The 17,577-nt window shown below is 34.2% G+C and overlaps 1 protein-coding gene across 1 annotated transcript; it reads left to right on the top strand.

The window, feature by feature from the left end:
• The first annotated feature begins 13,823 nt into the window (after window positions 1-13,823).
• Window positions 13,824-16,820, top strand: LOC137837482 (trihelix transcription factor DF1-like). Its single transcript, XM_068646481.1, has 2 exons — window positions 13,824-14,378; window positions 15,098-16,820. The coding sequence occupies exons 1-2, from the start codon at window positions 14,089-14,091 to the stop codon at window positions 16,578-16,580; spliced, it is 1,773 nt and encodes a 590-aa protein (XP_068502582.1). The 5' UTR covers window positions 13,824-14,088; the 3' UTR covers window positions 16,581-16,820.
• Window positions 16,821-17,577: the final 757 nt, after the last annotated feature.

Genomic DNA, 17,577 nt, shown 5'->3' with positions numbered 1-17,577 from the left:
TAACAATGAACTTATCATTAAAACCATAGTACCAAAACAAGAAGCATTAACAAAATTCGTAATAGGTAGTTTGATAATAATATGTTTAATATGATTATAAGAGGCAAAATTTGATAGAGAAAAAAAAACATGATTCGTGGCATGATAAGTGCTTAACTTCAGTAATATTTCATATTAAAATATAGGCATTTATGAGTATTAATTACTAAAAAAATATAAGATAATCTCAAATTTATGAATTTATAACTTTTTACATATTTTATGATCTTTATTTGAATAAGAATATTTTATTCCCAAATTTGGTGTTAATTTCAGGTTTTTAGGGAAGAATGGAGAAGACTGGACTAAAGAAGAAGAATATAAGCTAAAAGGAGAAAACTGGAAGGCCCCAGAATGCAAAAGTACATAAAAAGCCCAAATGTGCCATGCAAGAAGTCACTTAACCCTACCAAATTAGGTTAAATAGGGGGCTTAAGGCACAACCCTAGTATGTACGATTGAGAGGAAAATACCATTCAGTGAATTGTAATCTAATTAAGAGAATAAAAGGTGTTAGAAGATGCGTGGTTAATTCTACCCTTTAGGATTGAGAGTAATCTGTTCAAACTCTTATGTATTGAGGTGATATCTGAACATAATATTCTGTTCTTGGTTGATTATTGGTTTGTTTTGCTTCTAATTCTTGATATAGAATCTTAAATATGACTGGAAAGTACTTTTAGGGTTCTGACCTAATCAATAATATTTGACATATTTGCGTGCTAGGAATAGACTTGAATTGTTAAATGTTATCAACGTTTGATCAATAATACTTGACATATTTGCGTGCGAGGAATCGATATTTAGGAAGCATCTTAAGAATTTTATATGCGAGCAATTGATATAAATGATTTTGATATGTGAATCAATATAAATCAAAGAACATAATATTATCAGGCTAATCTAAATGCAAAAGAATGAGAAAGAGGAAAATCAATCCTTATTTTTCCAATTGAAGCAACAAGTCTTTACTTTGTTTTCTTGTTAATCAATGTCATTCCAACAAATCCCAACAAACTTTTATTATTTTGTTAATTATTTAGCGAATATTTTACTTGATTATTCAATTGTTCCTTATGGGTTCGATATCCGTCCTTAGGGACACATTATAACTTTTGACAGCACGATGCACTTGCCATAAAATGTCATCAAGTTTTTTGGGCTGTTGTCAGGGAACAATTTGATTTTTGAGTGTAAATTCCTAAATATTGTGAATATTCTAATGTTTTTATTTTTGTTAATAGTCTTGATTTTTGTTTATATTTTTGTTTATTGTGTTTATATTTGTTACTATTTTTATATTTGTTTATTTATAGATTTGTTTTTATTTTATTTTCTTTTATTTATGCAGATTTGATTTTATTGTCTTAATTTTATTCTCTTTTCAGATTTATTTGAATTTATTTTCTTTTATTTGTTTTAAATTTTAAAGAAAAAAAAATATTTTGTTATTCTAGTGAATCCTTGTTTTAACCCTTGAATTAGTTGTCTTATATGATATTGAGATGTCAAATTCCCAAAGACCAATTATTATTGAAGCAGAGATTGAAAGGGCAGCTAAAAGAAACAGAAAGACATGGACAAAAGAGAGGCAAGGAGACACTAGAGAGGAATCCTCAACCACTATTCTTTTCCCACTAATATGACTTGCCGTTTGAAATAACCTTCAATCCCATTTTCCACCATATCTAACAATCCTCTTGATTATCTTCTTCTTACTCCAATATTGCTTCTTCCATCACCTTACTTCCCCAACTTGGATCACAAGTAACTGTTACTTAGCTCGAAACAATTGGTTTTTATCATTGCTTTATATATCATAAATAATTGCATTATCTATCGATTATAGACTTCAAAGCCATGTGTGTTCTTGGCTAAATATTGCAAGAACATATTGTGAGGAGAAATTAACTTTATTACTTCTCACTTTCACAATGAATTAATTATTATATGCATTTTAAAATAAAGGCCTTAATTTAAAATATTTCAAAATTATGAGCATTAAATATTGACAATTGTAACTAAAATTAAAATTTCACATAAAATATATGTACATCAAAAGCTAAAACAAAATAAATCAGGTTTTTTGAAGTATGAGGTTGTAACAAAAAAGGAATTATATAAACCAACTACCATCAATCATAAAAAATATGCAAATACTGTTGAAATACTTATTATCCAAGACTAGTTGTTGAAATACTTATTATCCAAAGTTATTTTGTTGAGTTTTTAAAATAAATTTTTGAAACTTTACAAAACTTATTTGTAATGTAAAGTTACACTTTCAAAATTTTATAGAATTTAGTTATAAATTATATTAAAACTATGTAGTTTTTAATTATTTATTTATAAATATATTTAATTATATATATATTTATTGAAGTTTGAAAAATCTTGAGTGTTGTATTGAGGTTCTACAATAAACCGTTCGAATTTAACGAAGATTAAAAAAATCTCTGGTATTTTGCTGAGGTTTTTAAATAATCCTTTAAAATTTAACGTGGTTAAAAAAACCTTTGTTATTTTTCTGAGAGTTTAAAATAAACCTTTGGAATTTAATGAAGGTTAAAAAAACCTCCGTTATTTTTTTTGAGGTTTTAAAATAAACCTTTGAAATTTAACAAAAGTTAAAAAAAACTTTTGTTGTTTTGCTGAGGTTTTAAAATAAACCTTTGAAATTTAACGAAGGTTATAAAAGCCTCCGTTATTTTGCTGAGATTTTAGAATAACCTTTAGAACTTAACGAAGGTTAAAAAAACCTCCGTTAATTAAATCAATTTCTAGGGTTATATTAACTTTTGTTGAAACCTTTTTTTCTTGTAGTGTATGGTTCTAAATGTTCAAATTTCAATGTTATCAAAGTTGTAATTGATTTTGTTCGAAAAACCTTCTTGAATTACATATTGAATTGAATTATGCATTTTTTTCTTGAATTAAATTCATATTCTAACATGAATTAAATATTGTGAATCCGTTCTTGTTAATTCTTTGGAATATGAATATTTAGAAATTTACATAGACACTATTTTGTATTTACAAATAGTAAGAGAATTTAGTAACATACAATGAACTAAGCATAAAGGAATAGAGTTAACATTTTTTTCATTTGATTTTAATTCTACTTCTTATAATAATCAAAATCATAACAAATCCTAGACCTATTTCTGAAGTTGAAGTTGTTCTTGTCGGTTGACCTGGTCACGCGATTGACTTCAAAGACAAGCGGTGGATCCGCCTATTTCTGGTGGATTCTGTGCTTCCCTTGGATGTTGGAATGTGCCTCTGTTTGAAATAGAGGGGACCCTACCTGTTGATTGCACTCTGATGATCAAGTCAGTACAGGGCTTATAGAAACAATAAGTAAGTAAGTACTTTTAGTCTTAGAAACAGTGTACCTTCACCTGGGATCTCAAGTCCCTTTTATAGACTACTTTTAGGTTACCTCTTGTAACAACCTTCTCTCAGGAGAACCTTATCTCGAGTGAAATCATGTTCAATAAGAGGAGAGTCTGTTACAATGTGCACAATCTTAGCACAACAACTGCACATAATCTTATTTCCTTAGAGTGCATAAATCTTAACAGAATAACCATCAGGGTACCAACTCATGTACCAACATCAGGGGTCCAATTTGTCCCTTGTAGGCGTACAAGCCTCTACGTACCATGCATGCAACCTATTCTCCTAAACCCTAACACTCTTGGGTTTAGGCTTTATAGAGAATATTTTACTTGTGCTAGACACCACATGTACTAAACGTACCCATATGTTCACAAATACCCTTCATTAGTAGCCTTATGCTCACATATAAAAGATTAGTTTAACTATGCCATACTGACCAAACGTGGCCCATTTTACTGGCCCAATAGCCGAGTTGACCTGCCTATACCATGCACCAAGATCCGACCCTCGAGCACTGAGCCCCGAACACTTTGTCTAGTACAAAAGTGAAAATAAGATTAAACACCAATGTTTCTTATGAATATGATATAGATTAATCCTTAATATTACATTACTTGTAAAAAATCTTATTTGAAAGGCTTATGTGTCTAAAGCTTCATCACATATATGAAATTGAACACATGAAATTAAAAGAAAAAACATTCTCATGCAACAAAAGAATAAATAACAAATAAAATTAAAGGAATATAAATATGGCCATTTTAGTGGCCCAACAGCCGAGCTGACCTACCTATACCATGCACGGAGATCCGACCCTCGAGCACTAAGCCCCGAGCACTCTGTCCAGTACACAAGTCCCCCAGTCTCGAGTTGAACTTGCTTCAACGAAGAGACTGTCGAGTGCTCTGGTGGCTAACACAACAGTTTCTAAGGGGGTAGGTGATAACCCAGTAAACCTCAACTAGCTTAGGCCATTGTATGCCTTAATTAAATGATGGTAATATAACTGACAACCTTATAAACGTAATACGTTGATTAAGCATGGTAAATCATAGTGCTCTCGGTGGAACTATATTATGGATGATCTGTACCTTCTGGCATCAAAGAACGTTTCACTTGCTCGAGCACTAAATAGCTACGTGAGCAGGGAATTAATTTGGTCGCTCAGGACTTTGTGCACTTGGAAAGTTTAACCGCTTTCCTCACACATCCTTCCCCAAGATCAGGGGTAACCTGAGCATCTGACCTGGGGCCGATCTCTACACCAAGTCTGCCCTTAAATGGCATTTGGCGACTTAGAGTATCTGACTTGAGTGTTACACTCTAAGTCTACTATTAACACTATCGTGGTGCAACTCTACCCCAACAGGGTTATCTTGCTTCTTTTCTATAAAGTGCCCGAGCTTGGATGGTTTCACCAACGCCAAGGTGGGTTGCTCTCTATACCTTTAGTTGCGCGCTTCTTAGTTACCGTTAATTGTGGTTTAGTACCTTTTGGACTCAGAATCTTACTGAGATAGGTTATCTTCGCTAGCTTAAGCAAAACAATCTTAGTTATGGCTAGCTACAATTCTGGACACACGAGTTCAGAGTCTTACTGAGCCTGGGTCGTTCCATCTGAATCACCATATACCTTGACGCTCTTATGCTTGGAATCTTACCAAGGAAAGGTCGTTTTTCTTGGGATAAGCCACATAGGCACTTCTTTCATATCTTTTTGCCTTTATGACATCTGACCTGAGTGTCAATTCACACGCCATATCTATCACATTAATGCCTTTTGCTTGGTGTTTCTAACTTGGGTCTTAGCTTACAACGCCAAGTCTCCTTTTCAACATCGAGGTAGGTTGGCTTACTTGCCCTCTGATAAGTAATTTAGTTGGAGTATCTGACTTGAGTGTTGCTTCCACTCCAAAGTCTACTTTTCAACCTCGAGGTAGATTGGCGTACCTTGACCTCGGATAGATAATTTTAACTTTAGTTGGAGTATTCGACTTGAGTGTTGCTTACACTCCAAAGTCTACTTTACAACCTCGAGGTAGGTTGGCATACCTTGACCTCGGATAGATAACTTTCAACTCACTTGGATTTATGGCAAACAGAACACCTGAACTCATAATCTTATTGAGACAAAGGTCATCTTTCTTAGCTCAAACCAAACGATGGCGAGCTACGATTCAGGGTACCCGAGCTCAGAGTCTTACTGGGCGAGAAGTCCCCTCGCCTGAATCGCTACGAGTTTTTACGCTCCCACTATTGGAATCTTACCAAGAGGAGGTTTCATTTCCTAGCTCGAGCCAAACATTGGCGAGCTACGATTCAGGGATACCCGAGCTCAGAGTCTTACTGAGCGAAAGGTCCTCTCGCCTGAATCGGTACGGATCTTAACGCTCCCTAAAAGGAGGTCTCCTTTCACAGCTCGAGCCAAACGTTGGCGAGCTACAATTCAGGGGTACCCGAGCTAAAAGTCTTACTGAACGAAAGGTCCTCTCGCCTGAATTGCTACGAATCTTAACTCTCCCTAAAAGGAGGTTTCTTTACACAGCTTGAGCCAAACGTTGGCGATCTACGATTCAGGGGTACCCGAGCTCAGAGTCTTAGTGACCAAGAGGTACTCGTGCCTGAATCGCTATCAATCTTTACGTCTTGGAATCTTACCAAGGGGAACATGGATCGAACCAAAATAATGGCGAGCTGCGATTAGGGGTACCTGAGCTCAGAGTCTTACTGAGCAAGAGGTTCTCACGCCTGAATCACTATCAACCTCTACATTCCCCACCTTGGAGTCTTACCAAAGGGGACTTGGCTCGAACCATTACAATGGCGAGCTACGATTAGGGGTACTTGAGCTCAGAGTCTTACTGAGCACGAGGTCCTCACGCCTGAATCGCTATCAACCTTTGCACTCCTTAAAAGGAGGTGAGCCATTACAATGGCGAGCTACAATTAAGGGTACCTGTGCTTAGAGTCTCTCTGAGCAAGAGGTATTCGCGCCTGAATCGCTATTAACCTTTGCACTCCCTAAAAGGAGGTGAGCCATTACAATGGTGAGCTACGATTAGGGGTACCTGTGCTCAGAGTCTCGCTGAGCAAAAGGTATTTGCGCCTGAATCGCTTTTAACCTTTGCACTCCTTAAAAAGAGTTGAGCCATTACAATGGCGAGCTACGATTAGAGGTACCTGTGCTCAGTGTCTCCCTGAGCAAGAGGTATTCGCGCCTGAATCGCTATTAACTTTTTCACTGCCTAAAAGGAGTTGAGCCATTACAATGGCGAGCTACGATTAGGGGTACCTGTGCTCAGAGTCTCCCTGAGCAAGAGGTATTCGCGCCTGAATCACTATTAACTTTTGCACTCCCTAAAAGGAGTTGAGCCATTACAATGACGAGCTACGATTAGGGGTACCTGTGCTCAGAGTCTCCATGAGCAAGAGGTATTTGCGCCTGAATCGCTATTAACCTTTGCATTCCCTAAAAGGAGTTGAGCCATTACAATGGCGAGCTACGATTAGGGGTACCTGTGCTCAGAGTCTCCCTGATATGCTTTATGAATAATTTTTCATTGGGCGACCTGAAATAGAACTTAAGGCTTGCCGCGTTCCCCGCCCGATGAATGGCTCCATCGTCTTGAATTTCCAGCCGATAGGCTTCGTCGCCCAACACTTCTATGAACCTGTATGGTATAAAAGTTTGGTGTTGTACTACCTTTTACCATAGAGCTACGGTAGGACACAACCATTTGTCATTCTCGACACACGAGTTCTGGAAAAATTTTCAAAGTTGATCTTTGTTGTATACCGTAGATCGTGAAGTAGTACACCAGGTAAGTTCCCAGGAAAGAGAGGTGGGCCACCAATGGACGCGCTTAATTACCAAGTCTTTCCTCGCCAGAACTTTCCTTGTTGCATATTGTAGATCGTGAACTAGTACACCAGGTAAGTTCCCAGGAAAGAGAGGTGGGTCACCAATGGACGCGCTTAAATACCAAGTCTTTCCTCGCCAGAACATTCCTAGACATGTACTCTTACACTACTACGCTCTGTATCCAGTAACAAGAATAACTTCTCTCCTGCGAGAGATCATGATCATGATAACAATATCACAACAGATTTAAATGATAATTAATCATTCACATCATCTTCAGAATGACATGATAACATATTTACATATATCCTTTATTTTCATAATGATAACATATTTAAGCAATAATAATTATATCTTTCATCTTCAGACTAATATCACAACAGACTTAAAAGATAATAATCATTTATGTTATCTTTATAATAATATGATAACAAATTTACATATATTTGTTATTTTCATAATAACATGATAACATATTTAAACAATAACAATGATATCTTTCATCTTCAGAATAATATTACAACAGATAAAATATCTCTTTTTTAACTTCAGAATAATATCACAACAGATAAAATATCTTTTTTATCTCCAAAATAATATCACCACAGATAAAATATCTCTTTATCTTTTATCTTAAGAATAATATCACAACAGATAAAATATTCATTTATCATTTATCTTCATAATATCACAACAGATAAAATATCTCTTTATCTTTTATCTTAAGAATAATATCACAACAAATAAAATATTCCTTTATATTTTATCTTCAGAAAAATATCACAACAAATAAAATATAATATCACAACAGATAAAATATTTCTTTATCTTTTATCTTATGAATAATATCACAACAAATAAAATATTCCTTTATATTTTATCTTTAGAAAAATATCACAACAAATAAAATATAATATCACAACATATATAATATCACAACAGATAAAATATCTCTTTATCTTTGTCACCTTTTCTGGGTTTACCAACATCTGAGCCGAGCTCACGACTCACCTCTTGTGCCCAAACACCGAGATGACCTTCCCCAAACACTTGGGTCGAGATGTCGAGCTCTTCTGCTTGGTACACATGTCCCCGTCTTACCTGCCACTAGGTAATCATTTACTCACGGGGTGCCCATACTCGAGTGATCGTACTGACACTGCTAGGTCGACTTACTGTGTGTTAATTCAAGTAGATCAACAAAACTTAACCATCACATTATTCAAAAAGAAAGCATTAAGCAAGAATATCTTAGCTGAAATACAACTTGAGGTTTGCCACATTCCATGCTTGAGGAATGGCCTCAACTGGTCAGCCTTGGCTTCTTCGTTTACTTCTTGGAGGGCTCTCATGGTCTCCATGATTTGCTGCAAAGTGGGGTCCTCGCTCCCTTCAGATCCCAGTGAATTTTTCCTCGTGTTCCTCATTATGCCAGAAAACTTAAACACAACTGTGGATGGGATCAGGTTTTATCGAGCCCCACGGTGAGCGCCAAATGTTCTATTCGGTTGACCTAGTCTTCAATTGACTTCAAAGACAAGCGGTGGCTGTGCCTATTTCTGGTGGATTATGTGCTTCCCTTGGATGTTGGACTCTGGCTATGTTTGAAACAGAGGGGGTCTTACCTGTTGATTGCACTTCGACAATCAAGTCAGTATAGGGCTTATAGAAACAATAAGTAAGTAGTTTCAGTCTTAGAAACAGTGTACCTTCACCTGGGATCTCAAGTCCCTTTTATAGACTACTTTTAGGTTACCTCTTGTAACAACCTTCTCTCACGAGAACCTTATCTTGAGTGAAAACATGTTTAATGAGAGGAGAGTTTGTTACAATGTGCACAATCTTAGCACGACAACTGCACACAATCTTATCTCCTTGGAGTGCATAAATCTTAACAGAATAACCACCAGGGTACCAACTCATGTACCAACATTAGGGGTCCAATCTGTCCCTTGTAGATGTACAAGCCTCTACGTACCATGCATGCGACCTATTCTCCTAAACCCTAACGCTCTTGGATTTAGGCTTTATTGAGAATGTTTTACTTGTGCTAGACACCACATGTACTAAACGTACCCATATGTTCACAAATACCCTTCATTAGTAGCCTTATGCTCACATATAAAAGATTAGTTTAACTATGCCATACTGACCAAACGTGGCCCATTTTACTGGCCCAATAGTCGAGCTGACTTGCCTATACCATGCACCGAGATTCGACCCTCAAGCACTGAGCCCCGAACACTCTGTCTTGTACATAAGTGAAAATAAGATTAAACACTTGAAATTAAAAAAAAAAATTCTCATGCAACAAAAGAATAAATAACAAATAAAATTAAAGAAATATAAATGATGAAGTGTGTGCTTAGAAACAATTTAATTTGATGAAATTTAAGTTTGTATTTCCTGAAATATAATTGTTCTAGACAGACCAATAGGCGACCTAAACTCATAACATTCAAGGTAGTCAAGAACAAGTGTGCTCTTAACTTAATTTGTGATATGTCTATTTGTGAGGTTTTACCTAGTATATATGGTGTCAATCTTAATCCCGTGTCTGTCGTTATGATTCTCTCTTTACTGCTTGGTTAATGCTAATTAATCCAAATCCTCGTCCTATGCTATTTCCTTTACATTACTCATTTACATCGGCCTCCTACCTAAATGACCAAGGGTCGGCCCCAGGCCCATAACCCAACATGCCCCAAGCCTTATACGCAGGCAAATAAGGCTATTATTGGCTTAAAGTTCTACTCGATCACCAGGTTGGGCTACACCTGCGATAATTAAATCAACGTCCTTCCTTAATTGCCAAGGGTCAGCCCAAGCCCATAACCTAACATGGCCCCCAGCCTTCTGCGCGGGCAAAAATGGTTATTGTAGATCCTTTTTCACTATCGGCTTTCGAGCTCCCGCCTTTTCCATAACCCCTCATTAAATGCGTTTTGCTATGCGTCCCATCATCTGACTGTTTCGCCTTCCCAGACCCACGTGTCGTCAAACTAGAGTGGGATTGGCATCTCCTTCCTAAACTGGACCAATCGTTGTCGGCATTTTCTTCGTATTGATAGATCACCATTTCCTTCACCTGCAAAAAATATAATTTAAATTGGCATCTCCTTCCTACACTGGACTAGTCGATGTTGGCATTTTCTTTATCTTATAGATCGCCATTTCCTCACTTGCAAAAAATATAATTTAAATCGACATCTCCTTCCTAAATTGGACTTGTTCCTACAAATTTCAAACTTGTACTCCACATATATATATAGTATATTGAATAAAAATTCTTATTTTCAATCAACATAAATTTCAATGAAATACTAAACTTAATTTATGTATAGAATAAGAAAATTTTTAAATATATATTGTGGAGGTAGGAAAAGTTTTACCTAGCCCCATGGTGGGTGCCAAAATGTTCTAGACAGACCAATAGGCGACCTAAACCTAAAACATTCAAGGTAGTCAAGAACAAGTGTGCTCTTAACCTAATTTGTGATTTGTTTATCTGTGAGGTTTTACCTAGTATATATGGAGTCAGTCTTAACTCGTGTCTGCTGTTATGATTCACTCTTTACTGCCTGATTAATGCTAATTAATCCAAATCCCCATCATATGTTATTTTCTTTACATTATTTATTTACATCGGCCTCCTACCTAAATGACCAAGGGTCAGCCCCAGGCCCATAACCCAACAATAATAAACAAAATCGTACAAAAAAGAAAAAATGTATTTAATAACTACCAATTTTAGAATCTAAATAGTTGGTAGTTAAAACCTTCATAACTAATTAGATACCAATTTAGAAACTATTTATCAATAATAGAAACTAATTTAGATGTCAATAATTGGTTTAGTGTCTAAAATAGTATCTAATTTAGTCAATATATACTAGATAGATATCAAACGAGTGGAACAATTGATAGAGAGAATAACAAATTATGTTGCAAAAGAAAAATTCTTTAAAAGAAACGAAAAGACAAAAGAAGTAAATATAAATTTATTAAATTAATTAATAAACTAAAAACATTTTAATAATTTAAAATAAGAACATGAAAAAATTTAGTAGATATTTATCCCTCTCCCCCATAATATTATTTATACTCATAATCATGTTCTATCAATGTAGATATATTTTATTAAAGTCAAAATGAGGACAATAATCACATGTGCAAATTTATTTATCATCACATGTATAAGTGTGTTTATAACCAAAATTAATTTTAATTAAAATAGAATATTAAAAGCACATAAACATTTGTGTTTATATTTTGTCCATATAAAAGAGTAGTAAATGAACTGGCAGGAGCCAGCCATCCATCGTTCTTATAGACTGAAAACAAACCCATACCAATCTTTGAAAATTTTGAACTATTTTCAATATGAATTTAATACTTGTTCCTCTAAAAATATTTACCTAATTACTAACTCTCTTTTTGTCTCAATAGATAACTACAAAATGTCTTAAATTTTCATTTTAATAGTTACACATAACTAAAGTAAAGGACAAAAAGAAAGAGAAAATCAAGTAAAAGTTAATATATAAGTGTAAAGAGTCATGTGAATCCTATAAAAGGTAGCAAAAAAAAAAAAAAAATCTATAAATTAAACTGAGGGAAAATTGTTCTTTTTCTGTAGTAAAGGGCATATACAATAATATTATTGGTTGATAAAGTCCATCATGTTGAAGCACGTTGTGGGGTCAGTGAAAATTAATGGAATTCTTGAATTCAGAGTACAAAATAAGAAAAACGAAAGGCAACTTTATGAGTTTCTCCTCTTCCACATGTAATTGGAAATTATTTGATATTTACATTGAGAAATAAAACAGAAAAACTGATTCAATAACTCCGTGTAACTTGTACTAGCATGTTATTCATCGGCAAGTCACTTCATTACCCACACTATTGCAAATGGTCCCTAATAAAAATTCAAATAATTGCTGATAATAAAGCCTTAGAAGGTTGTTAGCCATCAAAATATTCATTCTATTTATTATGTTAGGTCGAATATAACTGAATTTGTCACCGGTTACTTCCATTTCATAAATAGACTTTGCCTATGCACAGTGACCTATATCTAACAAAAAAACCATTAATTCATCATTATCAACAAATTAGGTTAAAACTATTATTTTTCATAACCATGATTCAAACTTTACTTTCTCATACCATGCTCATCTACACGCCCACCTGCTCGCATCATCACCCAAATTTCCTCCAATTTATTATCATAATCTTTCTATATTCAAGGTAAATTAAGAATCACAAATCACAATATACTTAGTTTTTACTAATATATATATATATATATATATATCACTTAATATAAATTTCACATTACAAGAAAATTAAAAAAAATAATTAATTATTACATTAACTAAATTAAATATCCCTACAAGAAAATTATGAAATAGAAACTAATTTTATAAATAAAAAATAATTAGTTGTTATAGTGACTAAATTAGAGACCATTTTAGAAATTAAAAATTTCTTGGTTTCTAAATTAATTTCTATTATTGTTAAATAGTTTCTAAATTAGTAATTAATTAGCTACCAAGATTTTTGCTACCAAATTTAGAATCTAAATAATTGGTAGTTAAAACTTTGGTAGCTAATTACATACCAATTTAGAAACTATTTAACAAAAATAGAAACTAATTTAGAAAGTAATTTTTTTAAGTCTCTAAAATGGTCTCTAATTTAGTCATTATATCAACTAATTATTTTTTATCTCTAAAATTGATTTCTATTTCATGATTTTTTTGTATTATTTTAAATATTATTGTTATATAAAATAGTTTTTATTACTAATAAATAATTTTTACAATTGTGAAAAACTAGTGTTAAATAAAATTTTGGAGGATTAAAACAAAATTAAAAAAAAAGGTTTTTTTTCATGGTACACAATGTGAAAAGTCTAGTGATATGAGTTCTCTAGACAGAATGAGTTCCACGAATTTATTAGAAGCCAATGATAATTGATATGAACCCTTGGGGTAAATTAGTAATTCCATAACGCCATTTGTGAAAACGGCCACTGAATCCAAAATCCCCAAACGCAAAAGCTGGACCTACAACAATGGGCCACAACTTATTATCTCCATCGTCGCTTCTGTGGTCTATTTCCCACTACAACTGTTAATCTTTTTTTTCTTTTTCCAAAATTTTATTGCAAAAGCAAAACAAAAAATTAAAAATTTCTAATATTTTTCCATAGTGATATATATATAATATCTTATACTTTATTACTTTCATTTTTCTTTTCCTGGCACTTACGTGTGATACACAGATACGAGAACCAAAGCGACTTTTCTGTCGTTTTTATTTTCAACCCAATAAAAAAAAGTGAAGATTCCATGCCCTAATAATGAAGGAGTTTAGTTTATTTATTATATTGTCCGAAAATGTAATTTTTTTACATGTAATACAATAATTACTTTAATAAAAAGAGGCTAAAGTGAATTGACACTATTCATCAAATATCTGTTTTAAAGCATTTCATAGGTGTATATTAATTAAACTCATAATAAAATTGAAAAATAAACAGCACCCCATGTACATCACATGGAATGAAAGTTGCTTCTCCTTAATTAAAGTATAATTTTTTCTATATGATGAAATAGAAATAAATTAAACTCCACAAATAAAAAATAAATAAATGTAGAATAACCTCAAGCATCCCATACTCATAAAAACCCTTATATAGTATTCACCTTGTCTTCTATAATTCATTTTTTTGCTCTAGCTGTAATTGCATAGCGACACAATATCTCTATAGCTATATGCAGCCAGGAGACTCAAGTGTGCTGGAGATCTCCTCCCATAACGAGCCCGAGATGGCGGTGGCGGCGGAAGGAGCGGCACATGGTGGCGAGGTTGACGGTGGTGATGAGATGATTGGGATGGATGTGGATGCAATTTCTGGTGAAGGAAATGAAGGTAATAAGATGAGCTTTGGAGGGAACCGGTGGCCCCGCCAAGAAACTTTGGCTCTCTTGAAGATAAGGTCGGATATGGATGCAGTGTTTCGTGATTCAACTCTTAAAGGTCCACTATGGGAAGAAGTTTCAAGGTACATAAAACTATACATATACATATATATAATAAATATATTTTATATAACTCAATTTCAATACATCTTGTCTCTCTATTCATCTCTTTCATTTTTTGCTTTTTCGAGTCACTTCATTCTTTCTTTCATTGATTTTCAAGAGACTAAAAAGTTCAATACCTCCCTCAGATCATGCATGCAGATCTATGAATTGGTTTTCAGTTGCCAGTTCAATCAATTAAATATTCCCTTTATTCCAAAGATTTGTATGTTCTAACCGTTGAGAGTTTTTATTTTATTCAGTATTAATAAGATAATAAATATTCAATATGAACTTGGTTTGCATAAATTAACTCAATTTTTCATATCTGAGTTTCAGTTTGTTTAAAGATAAGGCATGTGTGAAATGGATCCATGTTTAAAAGAATCATTTTCTGAGTTTTCTATTGATTCATTTGCTCTATCTTTCAATTGGGTTCTTCTTGTTTAGTTTTTTTTTGTCTTATTTGTTAGATTCTTTTAGGTAATGAACCATCTCTTATGTTGTTAATGTAGTACATCGAGGCAAGTACATTTCGTTGTCTGAGATTCTACCCTTGTTTATTTGAAAGCATTAGTTCATTTTTTTATTTATATTTTTTTTTTCTCAACTATTTTTTGTATTGGATAATGTGGAAATTTGCTGTTTCTTTCTCTTTCTACATCTCTCTCTAATTTTATGCATAAATGAACGGACGCAGGAAACTTGCAGGGCTTGGATATGATCGAAGTGCAAAGAAGTGCAAGGAAAAGTTTGAGAACGTGTACAAGTACAACAAGAGAACCAAAGAGAGCAAAAGTGGGAAATCACATGGAAAAACCTATAAATTCTTTGATCAATTACAAGCCCTTGAGAATCAGTTCACGATCTCTTACCCGCCAAAACCACAACCTACTTTAGCAACAACAAACACATTGACGTTGCCAGCTAGACAAAGTGATGTTGGTAACAACAATGTTATCTCTTATGTCACACCTTTTCCTTCCACAAACCCTACACTCATTTCTCCTTCACCACAAACCAACACCCCCACAATATCCACAAGAGATACATCACCACCACCACAAACCACCACTACCAACAACGACAATGTCACATATTCTTTGCCAAACATGAACACCCCTTTCTCAACCACCACCACCACCTCCACCTCTTCTTCCACAGCATCTGATGAAGACTTGGAAGAGAGGTACAGGAGGAAGAGAAAGTGGAAGGACTACTTCAGGAGGCTCACTAGGAAGGTCCTTTTGAAGCAGGAGGAAATGCAAAAGAAGTTCTTGGAAGCCATGGACAAAAGGGAGAGGGAAAGAGTGACACAACAAGACAATTGGAGGATGCAAGAAATGGCAAGGATTAATAGGGAACATGAGATTCTTGTTCAGGAAAGATCAACAGCAGCAGCCAAAGATGCTGCAGTCATTGCATTATTGCAAAAGATGTATGGCCAGCAAAACACCACACAACATGTCCAAGTACAGCCACCAGAACAACAGAAGCAAACAATGCTACAATCAGAGGCTCCAACACTAATGTCAAACAATAATCATTTTGAGATCAAGAAAATGAATAACGGTCACAGTGCTACCGGTATCAGCACTACTACTGTCACTACTTCTCCCGCTAGTTCTTCTAGATGGCCAAAGCCTGAAGTTCATGCTTTGATAAGGTTGAGGACAAGTCTTGACACCAAGTATCAAGAAAATGGACCAAAAGCTCCGTTGTGGGAAGATATATCAATTGCAATGCAGAGGCTTGGGTACAACCGGAGTGCAAAGAGATGCAAGGAAAAGTGGGAGAACATCAACAAGTACTTCAAAAAAGTGAGGGAGAATAACAAAGAAAGGCGTGAAAATAGCAAAACATGTCCTTATTTTCACGAGCTTGATGCTATATACAAGGAAAAGAGCTTATCCCAGAACCCCTTTGGCGTGTTCCAGAACATGAAGCCAAATGAGATGATGATGATGGAGCCATTGATGGTGCAACCGGAGCAACAATGGAGGCCTCCACCTCAATCGTTGGAAGAGGGTACAGAGAAGAACGGTAGTGAAGAATATCAAAAAAAAGAAGAAGAAAATGGTGATGGTGGTAATGATGATGATGATGATGATGTTGATGATGATGTTGAAGAAGATGAAGATGGTGTGGAAGATGAAGCGTGCGAGACTGGGACAAATAATTAAACTGCTTCAGTGGACACCGTTGAAGGAGACAAGATAAGGAATTTTCTGAATGGAGAAATATTAAGTGTTTGTTCAATTTACTTTTACTTATAGTCCTTTACTTTTTTTATCATTTTTTGAAGTTGAAAATGTGATTAATTACTTATTGAGGAAACAAATTCTTGGGTATAGTCATTCAAAATTTATTTTTCTTATGGGGTTGTAACATGTTACTGATAAAAAGGAGAAATTGTCATAGAATTGTTGATATTAAAAGCATGGCACAAACACCTGCGCCAGAAAATTGAATTCTATTATCGTGATTCATGACCTATCCAAAAGCATGGGGCTTCTGTGGCTTCACATAACATACCCTATCTGAGAGACTTTTGCTGAGCATGGGGTATCATAAAAGGTGATGATTGGGGTAGTGGGTCAGATTTCTGCCGCCATGAACTAGATTCAGATATTTAACTCAAAAACACCCACATGGGCCAGCAAAGCAGCTATAGTGGGTGTGTACAATGTCATTTGGATTCAAAACTTATCAATAATGCTTTCTTTTTTAAATTCTTATATACTTACATATTTTTTCCACTAACCCTTTCTTTTTCTTACATTTCATATATTACCCTATATTTTTTTTATCTTCAATTAACATATAATATGGTCCTACATGAATTTTTAATTTAGTTTATACGTGAAAAATATTACTAATTTGATATTTCTTGCCATTACTTTGATAGGTAGAAACTTACTAAGTTAATCCTCATTATCTTAATTAATATGATCACATATCAAAATAATAAAGAAATCATTATTTTGAATAGAAATCAGATTAAGAATGTGTTATATTAAATTAAGAATTTGATAAAAATTAAATCGGTAATAATTTACACATGTATGATCGCTTTCATTAAATTTGGTAGATAAAGGGTTCATTACAATTCTTAACATTTATTTAGATAAAAAAAATTCTACCAAATTATAAATAAAAATAGAAATAATATTTTTATAA

The sequence above is a fragment of the Phaseolus vulgaris genome, chromosome 4 (genome assembly GCF_000499845.2).
Source record: "Phaseolus vulgaris cultivar G19833 chromosome 4, P. vulgaris v2.0, whole genome shotgun sequence".
NCBI classification, from domain to species: domain Eukaryota; kingdom Viridiplantae; phylum Streptophyta; class Magnoliopsida; order Fabales; family Fabaceae; genus Phaseolus; species Phaseolus vulgaris.
Note: the sequence above shows the minus strand (reverse complement) of the source record. Positions and strands in the feature narration are given on the sequence as shown.

Excerpts from the sequence above, each read along its gene's own strand:
- LOC137837482 (XM_068646481.1), top strand. The coding sequence starts at position 14,089 with ATGCAGCCAGGAGACTCAAGTGTGCTGGAGATCTCCTCCCATAACGAG. Across the intron at positions 14,379-15,097 it reads CTATGGGAAGAAGTTTCAAG|GAAACTTGCAGGGCTTGGAT; the intron begins GTACATAAAACT and ends GAACGGACGCAG.